This window comes from Trichechus manatus, unplaced genomic scaffold (assembly GCF_000243295.1).
Source record: "Trichechus manatus latirostris isolate Lorelei unplaced genomic scaffold, TriManLat1.0 scaffold00058, whole genome shotgun sequence".
In the NCBI taxonomy this organism is placed as follows: Eukaryota; Metazoa; Chordata; class Mammalia; order Sirenia; family Trichechidae; genus Trichechus; species Trichechus manatus.
Window position 1 is genome coordinate 7,924,146 of NW_004443994.1, and position 19,896 is coordinate 7,944,041.

Below are 19,896 nucleotides of genomic sequence, written 5' to 3' on the forward strand. Positions count from 1 at the left end.
AGTAGTCAAAACAGCCTGGTATTGGTACAAAAACAGATGCATAGACCAAGGGAACAGAATTTAGAATCCAGACATAAATTCATCCACCTATGAGCAGCTGATATTTGACAAAGGCCCAAAGTCCACAAATTGGGGAAAACAGAGTCTCTTTAACAAATGGTGCTGGCATAACTGGATATCCATCTGCAAAAAACTGAAACAAGACCCATACCTCACACCATGCACAAAACTAACTCAAAATGGATCAAAGACTTAAACATAAAATTGAAAACGGTAAAGATCATGAAAGAAAAGTAGGGACAACACTAGGAGTCCTAATACATGGCATAAACACAATATGAACCATAAGTAACAATGCACAAGCACAAGAAGAAAGACTAGATAAATGGGAGCTCCTAAAAATCAAACACTTAGGCTCATCAAAAGACTTCATCAAAAGGGTCAAAAGACAACCTACAGACTGGGAAAAAAACTTTGGCTACAACAAATCCGATCAGCATCTAATCTCTAAAATCTACAAGATTCTGCAAAACCTCAGCAACAAAAAGACAAAGAACCCAATTAAAAAATGGGCAAAGGATATGAACAGACACTTCGCCAAAGAAGATATTCAGGTGGCTAACAGACACATGAAGAAATGCTCACGATCATTAGCCATTAGAGAAATGCAGATCAAAACTACAGTGAGATAACATCTCACCCCAACAAGGCTAGCACTAATCCAAAAAACACAAAATAAAAAATGCTGGAGAGGTTGTGGAGAGACTGGAACACTTAAACACTGTTGGTGGGAATGTAAAATGTTACAATGACTTTGGAAATCGATTTGGCGCTTCCTTAAAAATCTAGAAATAGAAGTACCATACCATCCAGCTATCCCGCTCCTTGGAATATACCCTAGAGAAATAAGCGCTGTCGCACAAATAGATATACGCACACCCATGTTCACTGCAGCACTGTTCACAATAGCAAAAAGACGGAAACAACCTAGATGCCCATCAACAGGTGAAGATAAACAAATTATGGTATATCCACACAGGGGAATACTATGCAATGATAAAGAACAACGATGAAGCCATGAAACGTCTTATAACATGGAGGAAGCTGGAACTCATTATGCTGAGTGAATTTAGTCAGTCACAGAAGGACAAATATTGTATAAGACCACTATTATAAGAACTCAAGAAAAGGTTTAAACACAGAAGACAACATTCTTTGATGGTTATGAGGGTGGGGAGGGAGGGTGAGGGTTATTTACTAACTAGATAGTAGATAAGAATTATCTTAGGTGAAGGGAAGGACAGCACACACTACAGGGGAAGTCAGCACAACTGGACTAAACCAAAGCTAAGAAGTTTCCTGAATACAATCATACACTTTGAGAGACAGAGTAGCAGGGGTAGGGGTCTGGGGAACATGCTTTCAGGGGACATCTAGGTCACCTGGCATAACAAAGCTTATTAAGACAATGTTCTGCATCCTACTTTGGTGAGTGGAGTCTGGGTCTTAAAAGCTTGCAAGCGGCCATCTAAGATGCATCAATTGGTCCCAACCACCTGGAGTAAAGGAGAATGCAGAACACCAAAGACACAAGGAAACTATTAGCCCAAGAGACAGAAAGGGCCACATAAACCAGAGACTTCAACAGCCTGAGACCAGAAGAACTAGATGGTGCCCAGCTACCACCCTGACAGAGAACACAACAGTGAGTCCCTGATGGAGCAGGAGAAAGGTGGGGTGCAGAACTCAAATTCTAGTAAGAAGACCAGGCTTAATGGTCTGACTGAGACTGGAGGAACCCCGGAAAGCATGGCCCCTGGATTCTCTACCAGCCCAGAACTAAAACAATTTCTAAGGCCAACTCTTCAGACAGGGATTGGACTGGACTGTGGGACATAAAGTGATACTCGTGGAGGAGCATGTCTCTTAGCTCAACTAGATACAAGAGACTAAACAGGTAGATTCTGTCTGGAGTTGAGATGGGAAGGCAGAGAGGGTTAGTAGCTGGTTGAATGCACATGGGGAATCAGGAGTGGAAAGGAGGAGTGTGCTGTCACAGTATGGGGAGAACAACTAGGGTCACATAACTATGTATAATTTTTGTATGGGAGACTAACTTGAAATGTAAACTTCATTTAAACTACAATAAAAAAATTAATAAAAGTAGAAGCGTAGCTGACAGAAAGTGGGAAGAGAGAGGGAGTAATAGGTGGAAAAGGAGTACACGTTTTAATGCTCCCTCTTAAAAAGAGGGAGTTGAGAGATTTTCAAAAGTGGATAAAATAAGAAATAGAAGAGTTATTATCTTACATTACCAAGTTAAGCAACAGAAGAAGTAGAATTAATAAAACCATCAAACACTGGAAAAGGGAGAATGAGAAGATGGTGGTGCATGAAAGCTAAGTACTTATTTTTTAAAATGGAAAGTCAGTAGGTATTATCTAAAGTTGATAAATCAAGAAATAGAGGTAAAAGTCTATTACTTAGAGCAGAGTCTCTAAACTCTGATCATACAACCCTCTCAGGAAATATTTCTGAGCACAAATCCCCAACATATGTATATTTACTTATTTATATTCTATATAAATTTATGACTATATTAATTTATTATATATAATTTATACAAAAATAGAAATTAAAGGTATATAAGAATAGCTGAACAGATTTTTCAAAGGAAGAAAATGCAATACTTACAGAGAATCATCAGCTATTCTCACAAAAATAAACATTTTTATTATACAAAAAAGTATATAATAAAATTTCCAATGATTTCTTCCAGCACTCAAATTCAGCATCTTATACACCTCCCAGGATGTAAACAACTCATTTTAGAGAACACATCTCTAGAAGTTAGATACATAGCTACCAGAAAATCTAAAAATATAAGTGGTTAAAAGAGGCTATCTTTAGGGAGTAAGTCTGGGAGTAGGGAGAAGCGGTAGGAAAGACATGGTTTTCATCATAAACTTATCTATACTACTTGACTTATTATGTACATATATTCTTTCTACATAGATAAGCTACAGGATCAGCTACATAAAATTCTGTATCTCTACAACAGTTTATGCTGATTCATTCATTCAACAAACATTTAGTGATCATTCTGGGTGAGGCAGGGGGGATAGAGAGAGCAATCTGATACCTTGGCTCTCAAGGAGATCACAGTATGGGGCAGCAGAAAGATATGAAAACCACTGATGACAACTGAGTATGATAACTGCTGTAAGAGAACTTTGTGCTGGGTATCATGCTCACAGTCTGGGGCACGGAAGAGGTACACTAACACAGTGTAGGGGTGTCAGTGAGTGACTGCTGAAAGGTCACTTCCTCTTTGAGTTGTGACTTAAAGGACAAGTAGAAAAATGAGAATAAACCCTGTGAAAAGGGACACAGGGACAACAGGGAAAGGGTATTCTCAGGCAAAGAAAAAAGGTAGGATACACAGGTTGACATATTAAAAAGAGCCATGGTGTGTTTGGGAAACTAGAAGTGTTTCAGGGTTGTTATAGCAAACAGTGTATGAGAGGGTAGTGGCAGGAGTGAAACAGAAAGACAGGAAGGGGACAGAAATGAAGGTCCATACTCAGACTGCACTCCTGACAGCTATGGGAAGCCACTGAAGGGTTTCGTGAGCAGGGAGGGAGACCTGATCAGATTTTCACTCTGAAGTGATGGGCAGGATGGATCTGAAAGGAGGATAAGAGGTAGGAAGGCTTTTCTGAAGGTTATTACAGTGGCCCTGATGGGATATGAGGGCCTGAACTATGGTACCAGCAAGAGAATGAAGAAGAAATGATGCGTTCAAAAGTTATGTAGGCACTGCACTCTCTAGAACTTGCTGAAGAACTAAACATGGGGGCAAGAGTAGGTAGGGGGATGAGTCTAGAAGGACTTGGGTATATTTCTCCCTTGTGTAACTGAAGAGTACCACTAACTCTCTCTCTCCTCTAGGCTCTATGGGAGGATCCTTCCTTGTCTCTTTCAGTTTCTGGGAGCCCTGGGTGTTTCTGTTTCTTGGCATTCCTTGCTTGTAGAAGGATCCTCACATGCTGTTTTCCCTTGTGTCTGACTCTGTTTTGTGTTTGTCCTTCTCTTTTGTAAAACACCACTCAGAAAGGGTAATGATTAGGACCCACCCTACTCTGTTATGACTTTAACTAATAACATCTGCAAAGAAAAACCCTATTTCCCCAAACAAGGTCATATTCACCAGTGCAGGGGTTAGGACTTCAACATATCTTTTGGAGGACATATTTCAATCCATAAAGAGGAGTTTAGGTTTGGACATGTTGAATATGAAGGGCTATCTCAATGTTATGTCAAATAAGCAGCTGGAAATGCAGAGCTGAAGTTCAGGGGGAGAGGCTTGGACTGATGATACACAGCTGGCTGAGACTGATTAGCATTTGTATTGTAGTGGAAGCCATGAGAAGAGATACAATTACTCAAGAAGACTGTACAAAATGAGAAAGAGAAGGTTGGAGTCCTGGGGAAAGCAGGTGGCCAAAGGAAGATGAGGCTATAAAGCAAAGTGTGAGAATATCAGGGCAGAAGTAAAGGAAGGTCAGAGGAGCTAGGGGGTGGTGAGTGTGCAAAGCAGTGTAGCTGAAATGACAGAGCATAGATCCAGACTGAATGGGCAAAGGAAGGAAGCCAGGAGGGGGTTAACAGATTCAAAGAAATGGGAGGAGCAAGAGCCATGATGATGATAAAGATGATGGTAATGGTAAAGAGTAAGAGAATGTGAAAGACCCAGGACTGTGTGCTCAGCGTAAGCTACTGGAGTTCACTATTTTAGAGGTAGTTACAGAATATTTTTGAATTTATATAAAAACACTTGTACTATATTGCATCATTTCCCACATCCTGAGCATTTGCTCAGGATAAAGGACAAGACCAGGGCAATAAACAGGCTCCGCCCTGGCTGAAGCCAAATTTAGTTCTTACTGGGTCAGGTATGAGTGAGAGTGCTATAAGCTGGTACATTAAAAGAAAACCAAGCATTGTCTTCTTTATGGGGTGTTATGGATTGAGTTGTGTGCCCCAAAAATATGTGTTGTAAATTCTAACTTCTATACCTGTGGTTATTGGGGTAATAACCCATTATCTCAAATGGGGTAATCCCATTTGGAAATGGGTTGTCTTTGTTATGTTAATGAGACAGGAATAGTGTAGGGTACATCTTAAATCAATCTCTTCCGAGATATAAAAGAGATTAAACTAGCAAGCAAAAGAAGCAGAGGTGGGGGAGATGCCAAATGACATGAAGATTTCCCAGGAGCAGAAGCTCAAAGAGACGAGGACCTTCCTCCAGAGCTGACAGAGAGAAAGCCTTCCCCTAGAGCCAACACCCTGAATCCGGACTTCTAGCCTCCTAAACTGTGAGAAAATAAATTTCTGTTGTTAAAGTCACCCATTTGTGATATTTCTGTTATAGCAGCACTAGGTAACTAAGAAGTAAAGAACAACAGCTTCAGTGAATTATAGTAATAAACAGAAAGGAACAGTACCTCTTAAAGTTCATAAAGTGATATTTTTCCACTCTTTAGTTTGTATAAGGGTATAAAAGATTTAAGAATCCTATCTATCGTAAAACATTTTAAACAAGTATTTCCAAATGTGATTATTTAGCAGCTGTTTGCATTTTCTTTCCTTTTGTAAATATTTAAGGCTCCTCTCATAGAAAAGGAGCCCTGGTGGCACAGTGGTTGAAGTGCTTGGCTGCTAACCAAAAGGTCAGCAGTTCAAATCCACTATCCACTCTTTGTGAGAAAGATGTGGCAGCCTGCTTCTGAAAAGATTTACCACCTTGGAAACCCTATGGGACAGTTCTACTCTGTTCTATAGGGACACTATAAGTCAGAATTTACTTGACAGAGTAGCTTTGGTTTTTTGTTTTTTTTTTTTTTCTCATAGTAATTGCTAAAAATGATAAACACAGTAATAACTCTCAAAAAAATCTCTTTAATAGCACCACCATTAAACAAAAAACAAATAAAATATGTGGAAATGATTTTTTTTTAACTGTTAGAATTCAGTCATATCTTTCTGTGATAGGCAGAATTCTAGAGATGTCCCCCCAAGATTCCCATTCCCTGGTTATTCAATCAAATACTAATCTAGGCACCTGTACTGCTGTGAAAGGACTTTGCAGATGGAATTAAGGTTACTAATCATCTGACTTTATATAAAGAGATTATCCTGGATTATCTGGGCAGGCCCAATGTAATCATCTGAGCCCTTAAAGGCAGAAGAGGTAAGAGTGATGCTGCAGATGAAGGTAGAGAAAAGATGAAACAGAAGGGGAGGTCATAGAGATTCCAAGCACGAAAAGGACGCAATCCGTTGTTGCTGGCTTTGAAGATGCAAAAAGGGGGTCATGAACCAAGAATTCAGCCTAGAAGCTAAAAACAACCCCCGTCCAACAGCTAGGAAGGAGGTGGGGACCTCAGCTCTACAACCGCATAGAACTGAACTCTGACTACGACGTGAATAAGCTGGAAGTGGATTCATTCCCAGAGCCTCCAGAAAGGAACTCAGCCCTGCTGGCATCTTGACTGCATCCTTGTGAAACAAGAAGCAGGGAACCAGCTGAGCCACACTGTGCTCAGGATACCAATGTACACAACTATGAGATAATAGATGGTGCTGTTTTAAGCCACTAAATTTGTGGTAATTTGTTGTGAGAGCACTGGAAAACTAAAACACTTTCTTTAAACACCGACTTCAACTCTTCTCTGGTGATTCTCATTTTCTTGTCTCTTAACGTAACTTTGGAGAGAATCCATCCATTTCTAGTCATATTCAGTTATCAAAAAATCCAGGCTAATTTTATTTTTCTTCAATTTTTATTTTGAACATGTTTAAACCTACAGAAAATTTGAAAGAATAGTACAATGAGTACCCTTATACCCTATATGTATATTCACCAATTGCTAACATTTTCCTTCATTTACTTGCTTCCTCTCTCTAAATGTGCGTAAATATCCTCTTCCTCTCTCTAGCTCTCTCTTTTTTCTTCTCTGTATCAGTGATTCTCAACCAGAATGATTTTGCCTCCCAGAGACATCTGGCAATGTCTGGAGACATTTCTGATGGTCATGACCAGAGGATGCTTACTGGTATCTAGTGGATAGAGGCCAGGGATGCTGCTAAACATCCTACAGTGCACAATCTTCCATAATAAAAAATTATGCAGCCCAAAATGTCAATAGTGCTGAGGCTGAGAAACCCTGCTCTCTATATATGTATACACAACATCTTCTCTTGAGTCATTTGAAAGTAGCAGACATCATAATACTTTTTATCCTAAATACATCAGATTATCTCTTCTAAAAAATTCTCCTATACAATACAATTTAACATGGATACAATAATACTATCCAACGTAGAGCCCATTTTCAAATTTCTCCAACTATCTCAAACCACATACTTTCTAGTTTTTCTTTTTTTTTAATATCCAGGATGCAATCAATGGTACATAGGTTGGCATGTTAATCAGCATTTTAAATTTAAAATAAGAAGCTCTAATTTTCAAGGAGAGGGGGGCGGGGAGTGTGAGGTAACGAATCATCTTATAGAAAGCAATTTGGCCTGTCCTTGGTTCCTGAGAGATAATCTTTGGAATTGCCTGCGCAACTGATGTGTCTTTTGTTATCTACGCCTAAAGACTTTACCTGAGGATTTGTGCTAATGAGTGGGGGGCTAGCCAAACTAGCAGGATCACTTCTGGCCTGACATCAGCTGACCTCAGGGAGGGAGGGGAGAATGATCCAATCATGCATATGTAATGAGGTCCCAATCCTGCTTATGCAATGAAGCCAGTAAAGATCCTTGACACAGAAATACCAGGAGCTTCCTGGTTGGTGAAAAACACAGATACACCTGGGACGGTGTCACGGACTGAATTGTGTCCCCCAAAAATATGTGTCAAACCCAAAAATATGTGTCAACTTGGTGAGGCCATGATTCCCAGTATTGTGTGGTTGTCCCCCATTTTGGGATTGTAATTTTATGTTAAACAGGATTAGGGTAGGATTGTAACACCCTTACTAAGGTCACATCTCTGATCCAATGTAAAGGGAGCTTCCCCGGGTGTGGCCTGCACTACCTTTTATCTTACAAGAGATAAAAGGAAAAGGAAGTGGCGGGGGGGGGGGCCTCAGAACCTCATACTACCAAGAAAGAAGCACCAGGAGCAGAGCGTGTCCTTTGGACCCAGGGTTCCTGCATGGAGAAGCTCCTAGTCCAGGGGAAGACTGATGAGAAGGACCTTCCTCCAGAGCCGACAGAGAGAGAAAGCCTTCCCCTGGAGCTGACCCCCGAATTTGGGCTTCTAGCCTACTAGACTGTGAGAAAATAAATTTCTCTTTGTTAAAGCCATCTACTTCTGGTATTTCTGTTATAGTAGCACTAGATAACTAAGACACATGGTGTTATGTTAGTTGTTGTTAGGTGTCACTGAGTCACTTCCGACTCAAAGTCACCCTATTTACGACAGAACAAAACACTGCCCGGTCCTGTGTCATCCTCACAATTGTTGTTATGTTTGAGCCCCTTCTTGCAGCCACTGTGTCAGTCCATCTTGTTGAGGGTCTTCCTCTTTCTTGCTGACCCTCTACTTTATCAAGCATGATTCCTTCTCTAGGGACTGGTCCCTCCTGATAACATGTCCAAAGTACACGAGACGAAGTTTCACCAACCTTGCTTCTAAGGAGCACTCTGGCTGTACTTTTTCCAAGACAGATTTGTTCATTCTTCTGGCAGTCCATGGTATATTCCATATTCTTCGCCAACACCAAAATTCAAAGGCATTGATTCTTCTTTGGTCTTCCTTATTCACCGTCCAGCTTTCACATGCATATGAGGCGACTGAAAATACCATGGTCTGGGTCAGGCGTACCTTAGTCCTTAAAGTGACATCTTTGCTTTTTAACACTCTACACAGGTCTTTTGTAGCAGATCTGCCCAATGCAATGCGTCGTTTGACTTCCTGACTGCCGCTTTTATGGGTGTTGATTGTGGATCCAAGTAAAATGAAATCTTTGACAACTTCAGTATTTTCTCCATTTATCATGATGTTGCTTATTGGTCTAGTTGTGAAGATTTTTGTTTTCTTTATGTTAGGATGCAATCCATACTGAAGGCTGTGGTCTTTGATCTTCATCAGTAAGTGCTTCAACTCCTCTTCACTTTCAGGAAGTAAGGCTATGTCATCTGCATACCACAAGTTGTTAATGAGTCTTGCTTCAATCCTGATGCCACATTTTTCTTCATATAGTCCAGCTTCTCGGATTATTTGCTCAACATACAGATTGAATAAGTAGGGTGAAAGGATACAACACACACCTTTCCTGATTTTAAGCCATGCAGTATCCCCTTGTTCTACAGAAACGACTGCCTCTTGGTCTATATACAGGTTCTGCACGAGCACAATTAAAAAACCAAACCTGTTGCAGTTGAGTCAATTCTGACTCATAGTGATTCTACAGGACAGAGTAGAACTGCCCCATAGGGTTTCCAAGGAGTGGCTGGTGGATTCAAACTGCTGACCTTTTGGTTAGCAGCCATAGCTCTTAACCGCTGTGCCACCAGGGTTCCTGAGCACAAGTAAGTGTTCTGCAGTTCCCATTCTTCACAATGTTATCCATAGTTTCTTATGATCCACACAGTTAAATGTCTTTGCATAGTCAATAAAACACAGGTAAACATTTTTCTGGTTTCAGCCAAGATCCATCTTACATCAGCGATGATATCTATCCCTCGTTCCATATCCTCTTCTGAATCTGGCTTGAATTTCTGGCAGTTCCTTGTCGATGTACTGCCGCAACCATTTTTGAATTGTCTTCGGCAAAATTTTACTTGTGTATGATATTAATAATATTGTTCAGTAATTTCCACATCCTGTTGTGATCGCCTTTCTTTGGAAGGGGCACAAAAATGGATCTCTTCCAGTCGGTTAGCCAGATAACTGTCTTCCATCGTCTTGGCATAGACGAGTGACCGCTTTTAGCATTGCATCTATTTGCTGAAACATCTCAACTGGTATTCTGTCAATTCCTGGAGCCTTGTTTTTTGCCAATGTCTTCCATGTAGCTTGGACTTCTTCATTCAATACCATTGGTTCTTGATCACATGCTACCTCCTGAAATGGCTGAACATCAGCCAATTCTTTCTGGTACAGTGACTGTGTATTCCTTCCATCTTCTTTTGATGTTTCCTGCATTGTTCAATATTTTGCCAATAGAATCCTTCAAAATTGCAACTCGAGACTTGAATTTTTTCTTCAGTTCTTTCAGCTTGAGAAATGCTAAGCATGTTCTTCCCTTTTGGTTTTCTAACTCCAGGTCTTTGCACATGTCGTTATGATACTTTACTTCGTCTTCTCAAGCCTTACTTTGAAATCTTCTGTTCAGCTCTTTTACTTCATCATTCCTTCCATTCGCTTTAGCTACTCTACATTCAAGAGAAAGTTTCAGTCTTTTCTGACATCCATTTTGGTCTTTTCTTTCTTTCCTGTCTTTTTAATGACCTTTTGCTTTCCTCATGTATGATGTCCTTGATGTCATCCCATAATTCATCTGGTCTTCGGTCATTAGTGTCCAATGAGTCAAATCTATTCTGGAGATGGTCTCTAAATTCAGGCGAGATATACTCAAGGTTGTACTTTGGCTCTCGTGAACTTGTTTTAACTTTCTTCAGCTTCAACTTGAACTTGCATATGAACAATTGATAATCTGTTCCACAGTCAGCCCTTGGCCTTGTTCTGATTGATGATACTGAGCTGTTTCCATAGATGTAGTCAATTGATTCCTGTGTATTCCATTGGCAAGACCCAGTGTATAGGCGCTGTATATGTTCTTGAAAAAAGGTACTTGCAATGAGTAAGTCATTTGTCTTTTAAAATTCTATCATGCGATCTCTGGCGTCATTTCAATCAGCAAGGCCATATTTTCCAATTACTGATTCTTCATCTTTGTTTCCAACTTTCGCATTCCATTCACCAGTAATCATCAATGCATCTTGACTGCATGTTTGATCAATTTCAGACTGCAGAAGTTGGTAAAAATCTTCAATTTCCTCATCTTTGGCACTAGTGGTTGGTGCATATGGGATGGTAGCACGCCCTTTTTGGGAAACGGAAGCTTTGCATTGGGAACCCTCCCAGACCTTACCCCAGAGTCTCTTCTTTATGCTGATCCTGATTTGTATCCTTTTGCTATAATACATCTGTAATCATTAGTATTTTCTATGAGTTCTGTAACTCATTCTAGCAAATTATCGAACCCAAAGGAGTAGTGGGAACCAGCAGGTGAAAATGAGGGAGCCCAGAGGAGGCTCCAAGTCGGCTGCTGGGATCCTGAAGGGGCAGCAGGAAAACCCTGAATTTGCAGCCAGCAGGTCAGAAATAAGGGTGTCATGTGGACCCTGGAGCTTGCAGTTAGTGTGTGCCTATTTGGAAGTCTGAAGGATGGTGTCCTTTTAACTTGTGAGATCTGATCTAGCTCTGGGTGGCTAAGGTTAGAGAGAGAGAGTGCCACGCTGGCAGCTGGTGTCAGAAATGAAGGAATGGTGGGAAGGTGGATTTGATCAATCCTCACATTTTGGGGACTGGATTTATGCTGATTTTTATCTATGAAGGGAGTAAAACTTGTGATCCCAGGTCTAGGATCTATGAGTCTGTAACTCTGATGTTACATATGTCTGAAATAGATGTCCTAATTAATTCAGAAGATTGTTAGTACATTATAAATCTCTCTTACAAGAATACCCTCAAACATGATTACTCTGTTCTTAGGAAAAAAAGAGGAATACTGTTTACAATTATCCATAACCCAGTTGAATAAACATTAATCTGAAACAAAAAAATCAAGATGAAACTATTTATTCTATAGAAAAATTCATCCACTAATATTTTGGGTTTTTAAAGATGTTCATAAATTTGCACACCAATGTTCACTGTAGGACTATTCACAATAGCCAAAAGGTGGGAACAACCTAAATGTCCATCAACAGATGAATGGATAAACAAAATGTGGTATATGTATACAGTGGAATATTACTCAGCCATAAAGAGAACCTTGAAAACATTATGCTGAAATAAGTCAGTCACTAAAGAACAAATATTGCATGATCCCACTTACATGAAATATCTAGAATACGCAAATGTATAGAGACCAATAAGCACTTGGCTACTAACAGAAAGGTTAGTGGTTTGAATCCACCCAGAGACGACACAGAAGAAAGGCCTGGAGATCTACTTCTCAAAGGTCACAGCCATTGAAAACGCTATGGAGTGCACTTCTACTCTGAAACACATGGGGCTGCCATGAGTTGGAATCAACTTTATGACAACTGGTTTTGTTTTGTTTTTTTATAGAGACCAAAGTTTTATTAGTGGTTTCCGGGGGGGAAGGCAGGCGTAAGGGGGAGTAATTGTTAATGGTGATAGAATAATTTGGAAAAGGACAGTGGTGATAGCTGCACAACATGATGAATGTCACTGAATTGCACATGTAAAATTGTTGAATTGGCAGATGTTTTGACATACAGTGAAACCTGTGAGAGCCAGAACTCAACAAGACTGCCTTACTTTTCCAGGTCTCACAAGTTTTCCGCCTTTGACAGGGTGCAGTCTTACCACTTTTCTATCACTTGTTTTAGTGGAAAATATTTCAGTTTTTCTTCTCTGACAGGTTTCCACCTTACACAGGTTCTGGCTTTCACAGGTTGCACTGTATAGATTTCTACCACGATAAAAAAAAAAGTTTACATTACTATATCTTGGTTTTCTAAACTCTTATACTTTGAAGATTAAAAAGTTTTAAGGAAAATTATTCACAAAATATTTGAATACCTAGAAATGAACAGGAAATGTCAAAAATGTGAGTTTATCTTTTCAGCATACCTTTTTCTATTTAAGAGAATGATACTGTATTGTTTTTAGAAGCAACTTTGAGAAATGAAAACATGAAAAAATTAATCTAATTGCTAAAAAATTTTTTTTCTATAGACAATACAAAACAACACTATAATACGTCAAGGTGAAAAACTGGAACACTGGGAAGATGACAATGAAAAAAATACTGTACGCTCCAGTCTGAAACTGTGGTGAGGCTGAAATCTGCCGGAGTATTTGCCATTTCTTTCAGCTTCTAATAGGAGAAGAAAAGCAACTAATGATAATATCGGATGGCTGCATTATAATTCTGTGCTTGAATGTAAGAATTATGGGATGCATACGCTCTCTGTACATGTGCACCAGTCTCAGAAAGGCAACCACAGACCTGGAGAATCAGTTTCAGGCAAAAGCTTTGCTCTGAACAGCAGGTCTGATGACAACTACACCATCTACAGGCCTCTCTCTACAGCCTCTGAGGAATAGGGAAAGCATACCTTCCCTAATTACCCTTAGTTTAAAATAACTCCGGAGAATGACAATGGGCAAGAAGCCACATTACTCTCACTACAGTTATTTGTCAACACTGTCAACATGATCAGTAAATCTGTATCACTAACTCTGGAACTAAATCCCACAAAATACACACATTAAGTCATACTTAAAGAAACAAAACAATCTACAGCAGTCATGTCTGAAAAATAGCACTAATACAAGCCAAAGGACCAGGTATCAGAAATGCTAAACAAGTGCCAACACCCTAATTAGAACATACCATCTATCTATTCATTCAGGACAGCCCGACTGAACACATATTGAAACTGCTGGCATAATCATTCTTAAAAGGATGCCTCAAGAAATGTAAAAGTTTTGCAATCCAAAGGACTTGGAAACCCAAAGAAGTATCCAAGTATCTCGGGTTTCAAATTCCATTAGAATTGTGGCAGCTTTTATATGCAACAGGGCATGTAGGCGGAATGACTGGAATGGAAAGTGTGTATAATCCAAATATAGAGAACTATCCTAAATTATCTTAACTTTCATTCTCCCAGGATTTAATGATAGTGAAATGGAAGAAGGTATCCCAAACTAAAGGAGCCCTAGTGATGCAGTGGTTAAGCACTCGGCTGCTAACTGAAAGGTCGGCAGTTTGAACCCACCAGCTACTATATGGAGAAAGATGTGGCAGTCTGCTTCTGTAAAGATTACAGCCTTGGGAACCCTATGGGGCAGTTCTACTCCGTCCTAGGGTCACTATGAGTCAGTATCAACTCAGTGGCAATGGGTTTGGTTTTTGGGTTTTATCCCAAACTAAAACTAACAATTATTTAGGGCTCCTGTGTTATCAGCCCTACTCAGACTATGAGCAAACGCTAAACAAAATAATCCTAATTTGTAGAAAACACATCGCTAAAAATAGACAAATTCAGGTGTCACTCTGGGTTACCACACACAGCAAGACCAGAGTAGTACGCACCACAGTGATGCACAGAAGAAATACACCGCTTAAAATTGGTCAATGCTGGTTAACACACCCACAGTTTCTGATCTCAGAGACAGGACTCTGCTCTTTTCAATGTGTCACAATGTTTACTATCCCAAGAAGTGCTAAATTCTTCAATAAAATAACTGGAAAGGATGGAACTGTAAGTTAGCTTGATCTGGGAATGATGACTCACCAAGAGAAGCTTATTTGGAGTACTACTTAGCCATTAGGAGAAAGGAGGTCTTGATACATGCTACAATATGGATGGAGCTGAAGACATTATGCTGAGGGAAATAAGTCAATCACAAAAGGACAAATATTGTATGATCTCACTTATATAAAAAGATAAGAAAAAGCAAATGTACAGAGACCAAAGTTTGTTAGTGGTTACCAGGGCAGGAGGGAAGGGGAAAGAGTGGAGTTAACAGTGAAGGAAAAATCACATTGATTAAGGGTAGGGTGGTACAGCAGATTATTGTAATTCCTATCAATAAGTTGTATACCTATAAAACGCTGAACTGGCAAAAGTTGTGTGACTGGCAACCAAACACTTCAAGAGACAGAGTAGCAGGGGCAGGGGCCTGGGGACCATGGTTTCTGGGGACATCTAGGTCAACTGGCATAACAAAGTTTATTAAGAAAAATGTTCTGCATCCCACTTTGGTGAGTGGTCTCTGGGTCTTAAAAGCTAGTGAGTGGCCATCTAAGATGCATCAATTGGTCCCAACCAACCTGGAGCAAAGAAGAATGAAGAACACCAAAGACACAAGGAAAATATTAGCCCAAGAGACAAAAGGGGCCACATAAACCAGAGACTGCATCAGCCTAAGACTAGAAGAACTAGACATTGCCCAGCTACCACCAATGACCACCCTGACAGGGAACACAACAGACAGTCCCTGATGGAGCAGGAGAAAAGTGGGGTACAGGACTCAAATTCTAGTAAAAAGACTAGACTTAATGGTCTGAGACTAGAGGAACCCCACAAGACATGGCCCCTGGACTCTCTGTTAACCCAGAATTGAAACCATTCCCAAAGCAAACTCTTCAAAGAATAGACTGGACTACAAGACATAAAATAATACTTATGAAGAGTGTGCTTCTTAGTTAAATAGATACAGGAGACTAAATAGGCAGCTCCTGTCCGAAAGCAAGATGAGAAGGCAGAAACGGATAGGAGCTGGCTGAATGGACACGGGAAATTCGGGGTGGAAAGGAGGAATGTACGGTCACGTTATAGGGATAGCAACTAGGGTCACATAACGATGTGTGTATAGATTTTTGTATGAGAAACTAACTTGAGCTGTAAACTTTCACCTAAAGCATAATTTAAAAAAAAAAAAAGTTGTGTGATTGGTATATTTACAAAAAAAAAAAAAAAAGAGTGGCTGCTGAGGTTGCTTATGTGTAACCAAACACCTCATAAGATATGGTCCCTTGATTTGGACATTTAGGGTCATGGTTTCATGCACGGGACATCTCAGTCAATCAGCTTAATAATGTGTTTACTGCATCTGTTCTACCTCCTAGTTCGATATGAGTCAGAATCAACTCAACGGCAGTGGGTTTGATTTTTTGGTTTATCTGGATAAATGAAAATGCTGGGAATGAAGCTCCTTTATATTTAAGTCAGCTGCTTAAATTTTTTTCACCATAAATTGTAGGAAGAAGAACTTGCAAGTCCCAAGGCCTCAACACCTCAGGACATAATTGCTCTTTGATTCCACCCAGTTGAAGACAAACAGTAAAACTGCAAGTGTACAAAGCTGGTCCTTGCAACCTCCCTCTCCCCTTGCTGGGTCCTTCATGTCTTTCCCCTATCTCTGACACCCAATTCCTTCTGCACTCTTCACCCACTTCCCCTAGCCCCAAACAAAATAGGATCTCTTACACCTCAACTAATTATAGCCTCACTATAAAATAATATATTCACACAAAAATGTTACTTAAACCAGACATTTGTATTTTAAGACATACTGTCAAAACATGAAACGAGAATTAGTTTCCCTTGTACGAAGAATTCTGAACACGAATAAGCTGGTAAGGGAAGTGTTTTTATTTTGTTTTTGCCAAGAGACCCTCTCAAACTTGTAGAAATCATTGAGTTGGCATATGTTTTGTTACATATATTTTCACCACAATTAAAAAAAAAAAGAGACAGAGAGAGACCCTCTCAAATCATAGAAAGCCCACACTGTGGCAAGCTGAATTTAGTCAGTCCTCCCAAAATGACATGTCTCTAGGAAGAGGTGGGGGAAAATATAAGAAATTGTTATTAATTTTGTTAGGCGTGATAATGTTATTGTGGTTACATCTAAAAATATCCTTATCTGTTAGAAATGTGTACTGAGCTATCTGTATGAAATGATGTGATGTCTGAGCTTTGATTTAAAATACTCTAGCTGGGAGGGGGCCACAGAGGAGGGGAAAATGAAACAAACACTGATAACTGTTGAGGCAAGGTGATAGGTACATGAAAGTTCAGTATTCTTTTATTTTTTATGTGTGTATTAAAAATTTCCATACTAAAAATCTTTTAAAAGAGAAAAAGGAACTTTTCTTCCTCTCCAGCAGTCTCCAGCTCCTCTCTTTTTCCTTCATAACACTTACTGTAATAACAACGTATTTCTATGATTATCTGATTAATGTATGTCTTCCCCACTTAGACCTCAAGCTCCATGAGAACCAGAAAGGTGTTTGCTTAGCTTCTGTAGAATCCTCACCACCTCATACAATTTCTAGCATGTGGCAGGCATACAACAAGTATTAAGTAAATGACTGAGTCAATAACATAAGTCATACCATGCACCTAGTTCAAGAAATGCTCAATAATAAAAGGCGAAAAGTCTGGAACCCGTAGTTGAAGGACTTCAGTGTATTTACCTATATGCATTAACCATTTAACTTCACATGCTTTTCTATTAAAACTGTAGTAAAAATGTCACAAAACATTTAACTTCATCTAGCTTATCCTCACATATTCATGTGACATACTCAGCTAAGAACTGTAATATCCACGTTATGATTTGGAATCTATGGAACCAAAAGATTAAGTAACTTTTTCAGAGTCATAATATAAACCAGGTGCACAAATGAGAACAGAACTCAGCTCTGTTTTCATGTCTCATGCTGTTCCTAAAGGAATGTGATTTTAATATCAATCTGAATGGCAAACAAGAAAAATAAAAAAGGAAAAGGTACTATATATATTAACTCGCCCTTCAGTGGCTGAGAAACTAGCTGTATACAATAGTCTTAGCTGAAAATATTTTGACTTTGCCCAAAATGCCTAGTGGTAAAGAAAGTGAAAAAAGCAGATGATGAGATATTTAGGCAAGAGGGAACAGAAGAAGTATGACAATTGGGTAATTTGAAGGCTTTTTTTTTTTTTTTTTTTTAAGCTTTGGTTATATTGAAGCAGTATGGTGAGGGACAATTAACAAGAAAATTCATAAAGAGAATAAACACTAATACCAAGAAGATGTTTAAAACACCAGTCCCCTGAGATTCCAGTTCCCAGGTTTTGAATTTTTTTATCTCGAATACTACAATCAATAAATTTTCTACTTGATAAGAATTTTATATAGAAATAGCCTACTAAAATATCACTATGCCCTGAAATCCTTTTAAAATGCTTAAAATCTGAGTTTATCTTAATTTGGTAATAGATGATGTGCAAATTCGGAAAGGTAGAAATGCCAAATGTTTGCCATTAATGGAAGGAAACTATTTGTAAAACAAGTCTTAAACATTCTGAAAGCTTTTGTGGTACAGTGCAAAAATGTTGTCACAGCCACATTTGTGGAGAGCATTTATAGCCAAAGGGATCAAATTCTAAAATGAAAAAAAAAAAAAAAAAAAAGCCTGCAACCAAATCAAAAAGCATAAAGAGCCAGGTAGTCTTAAGAAAAACACAAAATTCCAATAAACGTATTTTGGGGGTAGAGTCTAGAAAGATACTTGTTGCCCACATAAAAGGTTACAAAGAAGTACCTACTCGTACCACATGCTCACCACTGTCTTTCAATTAGACATAAAAGATTGGGTTATGCTACCTTTACTCAAGGCACAGTTACTACAGGTGGAGCTGCTTTTAAAAAGACTCAGGGAATTCAGTTTTTATTCCCATCCCTTCATATTATGGATTGCCAAATCATGCTTCCAATTTGCAATACATCACTCATTGCAGGATAAGATTTGACACATACAATTTTCAAACAAAAATGTAAGATTTATTTGCCCCATGATGGTTCTATCTCAACTTTCTTCATAATTTATAAAAGCACCAGTTGACCATGAATTCCCTTCCCAAAATTATCTACCAGTGTCTTTAAGCCTTTTAATGAAAGCAGCAAAGAAATATTGTTCTCTGAATGCAGACAGCACTGCTGACCCACGCGAGGCACTGATTTGCAGTTATTTTTCATCCAGTTGATATATTTGGGCTCAGCTACTCCTCGTGTCTACTACATCCCCCTGGTGACTAAACAGTACATGAAGACAGTAAGATTCGAAGGCAGAGACTGGCAGCGGAACAGAGGGTGGAAAGGGAAACCATGAAAAATTAACACGCCAACAGTACACACGACATGAGTGAGAATTACGTTTGCGTGGCTGGGGTACTTGAGATCGGTACACCAGACACTGTCCCCTTTCCTTTTAAAAAGCAAACACTCATCCGGCTCCCTCGGGCTTCCAAACCCTACCTCCCATTTAAATCATGGATATGATGGAAAGACCGAACCAAGAGGCTCAGCACGAGGCACTCGCCGCTTACTGGGGGTTTTGAAAACACTGACGTGACAAATTGCTATAAATTTCTAAAATATGGAGAACTGATACATCACCTTTTTTTTTTTTATCACTGATTAAAGACTCAGGACAAAAAGTCAAGAATACTCGACCTGCGGGGCCCACGGGGGAGGGGTGAGAACACCGAGAGCACCAGGGAGACGACGGCAGCACGTCCCGAGCAGCTTGCGAGAAGCGTGGGGCTGGGGAATGCGCCTGAGGCGCAGGGTCGCACCCGGGTGACACCTCAGGGCTCTCGGGGAGCGAGGACGGGCCCCGGAGCCGGGCTGGCCTGGGCGCAGGAGGCGCAGGGGTAGCCGTGGGGGCGCGGGCGCTGGCAGCGCCGCCGAGGGGGCTGCAGCGCCTGGGCGACCGCGGAGGGCGCGCCGCCAGGTGCCGGACGGCAGGGGGCAGCGGGGTTCTGGAGGGTGCGGACCTAGGGAGGAAAGAGAGGAGAGAGGGGACGAGTCCCGCGCGCGATCGGACGCAAGGCGGGGGCCGTCCGCGGAGGGTGGCGGGGCCGCCACCGGCCTACCTGGAGGTAATAGGGTTTCCTTAGCCAGGCCCCCGGACAGAGACTCCTCGCCATGGTAATCACACATCGCCCCGCCGCGCCGCAGTCAGAGGCGGACCCTGAGCACTGGCGGCCGGGCTCCCCGCCTCCCCTCGCCTCCCCGCCCCCTACCCAGCCGGGACCGCCCACTCCACCGCCCCCGCCCCC

The 19,896-nt window shown here is 40.4% G+C and overlaps 1 protein-coding gene and 1 pseudogene across 1 annotated transcript in view; one reads left to right on the forward strand and one right to left on the reverse strand.

Annotated features, from left to right (window-relative positions):
* DIPK1A (divergent protein kinase domain 1A) overlaps window positions 1–19,852 on the reverse strand; it is a 148,642-nt gene extending 128,790 nt beyond the window's left edge. Inside the window, exon 1 of the mRNA XM_004378742.2 lies at window positions 19,711–19,852. Within this exon, the coding sequence (XP_004378799.1) occupies window positions 19,711–19,764 (54 nt within the window). The 5' untranslated portion in view covers window positions 19,765–19,852. The remainder of the gene's footprint in view (window positions 1–19,710) is intronic.
* The window catches only part of LOC101357720 (VIP36-like protein pseudogene), a 5,453-nt pseudogene continuing 5,319 nt past the window's right edge, over window positions 19,763–19,896 (forward strand).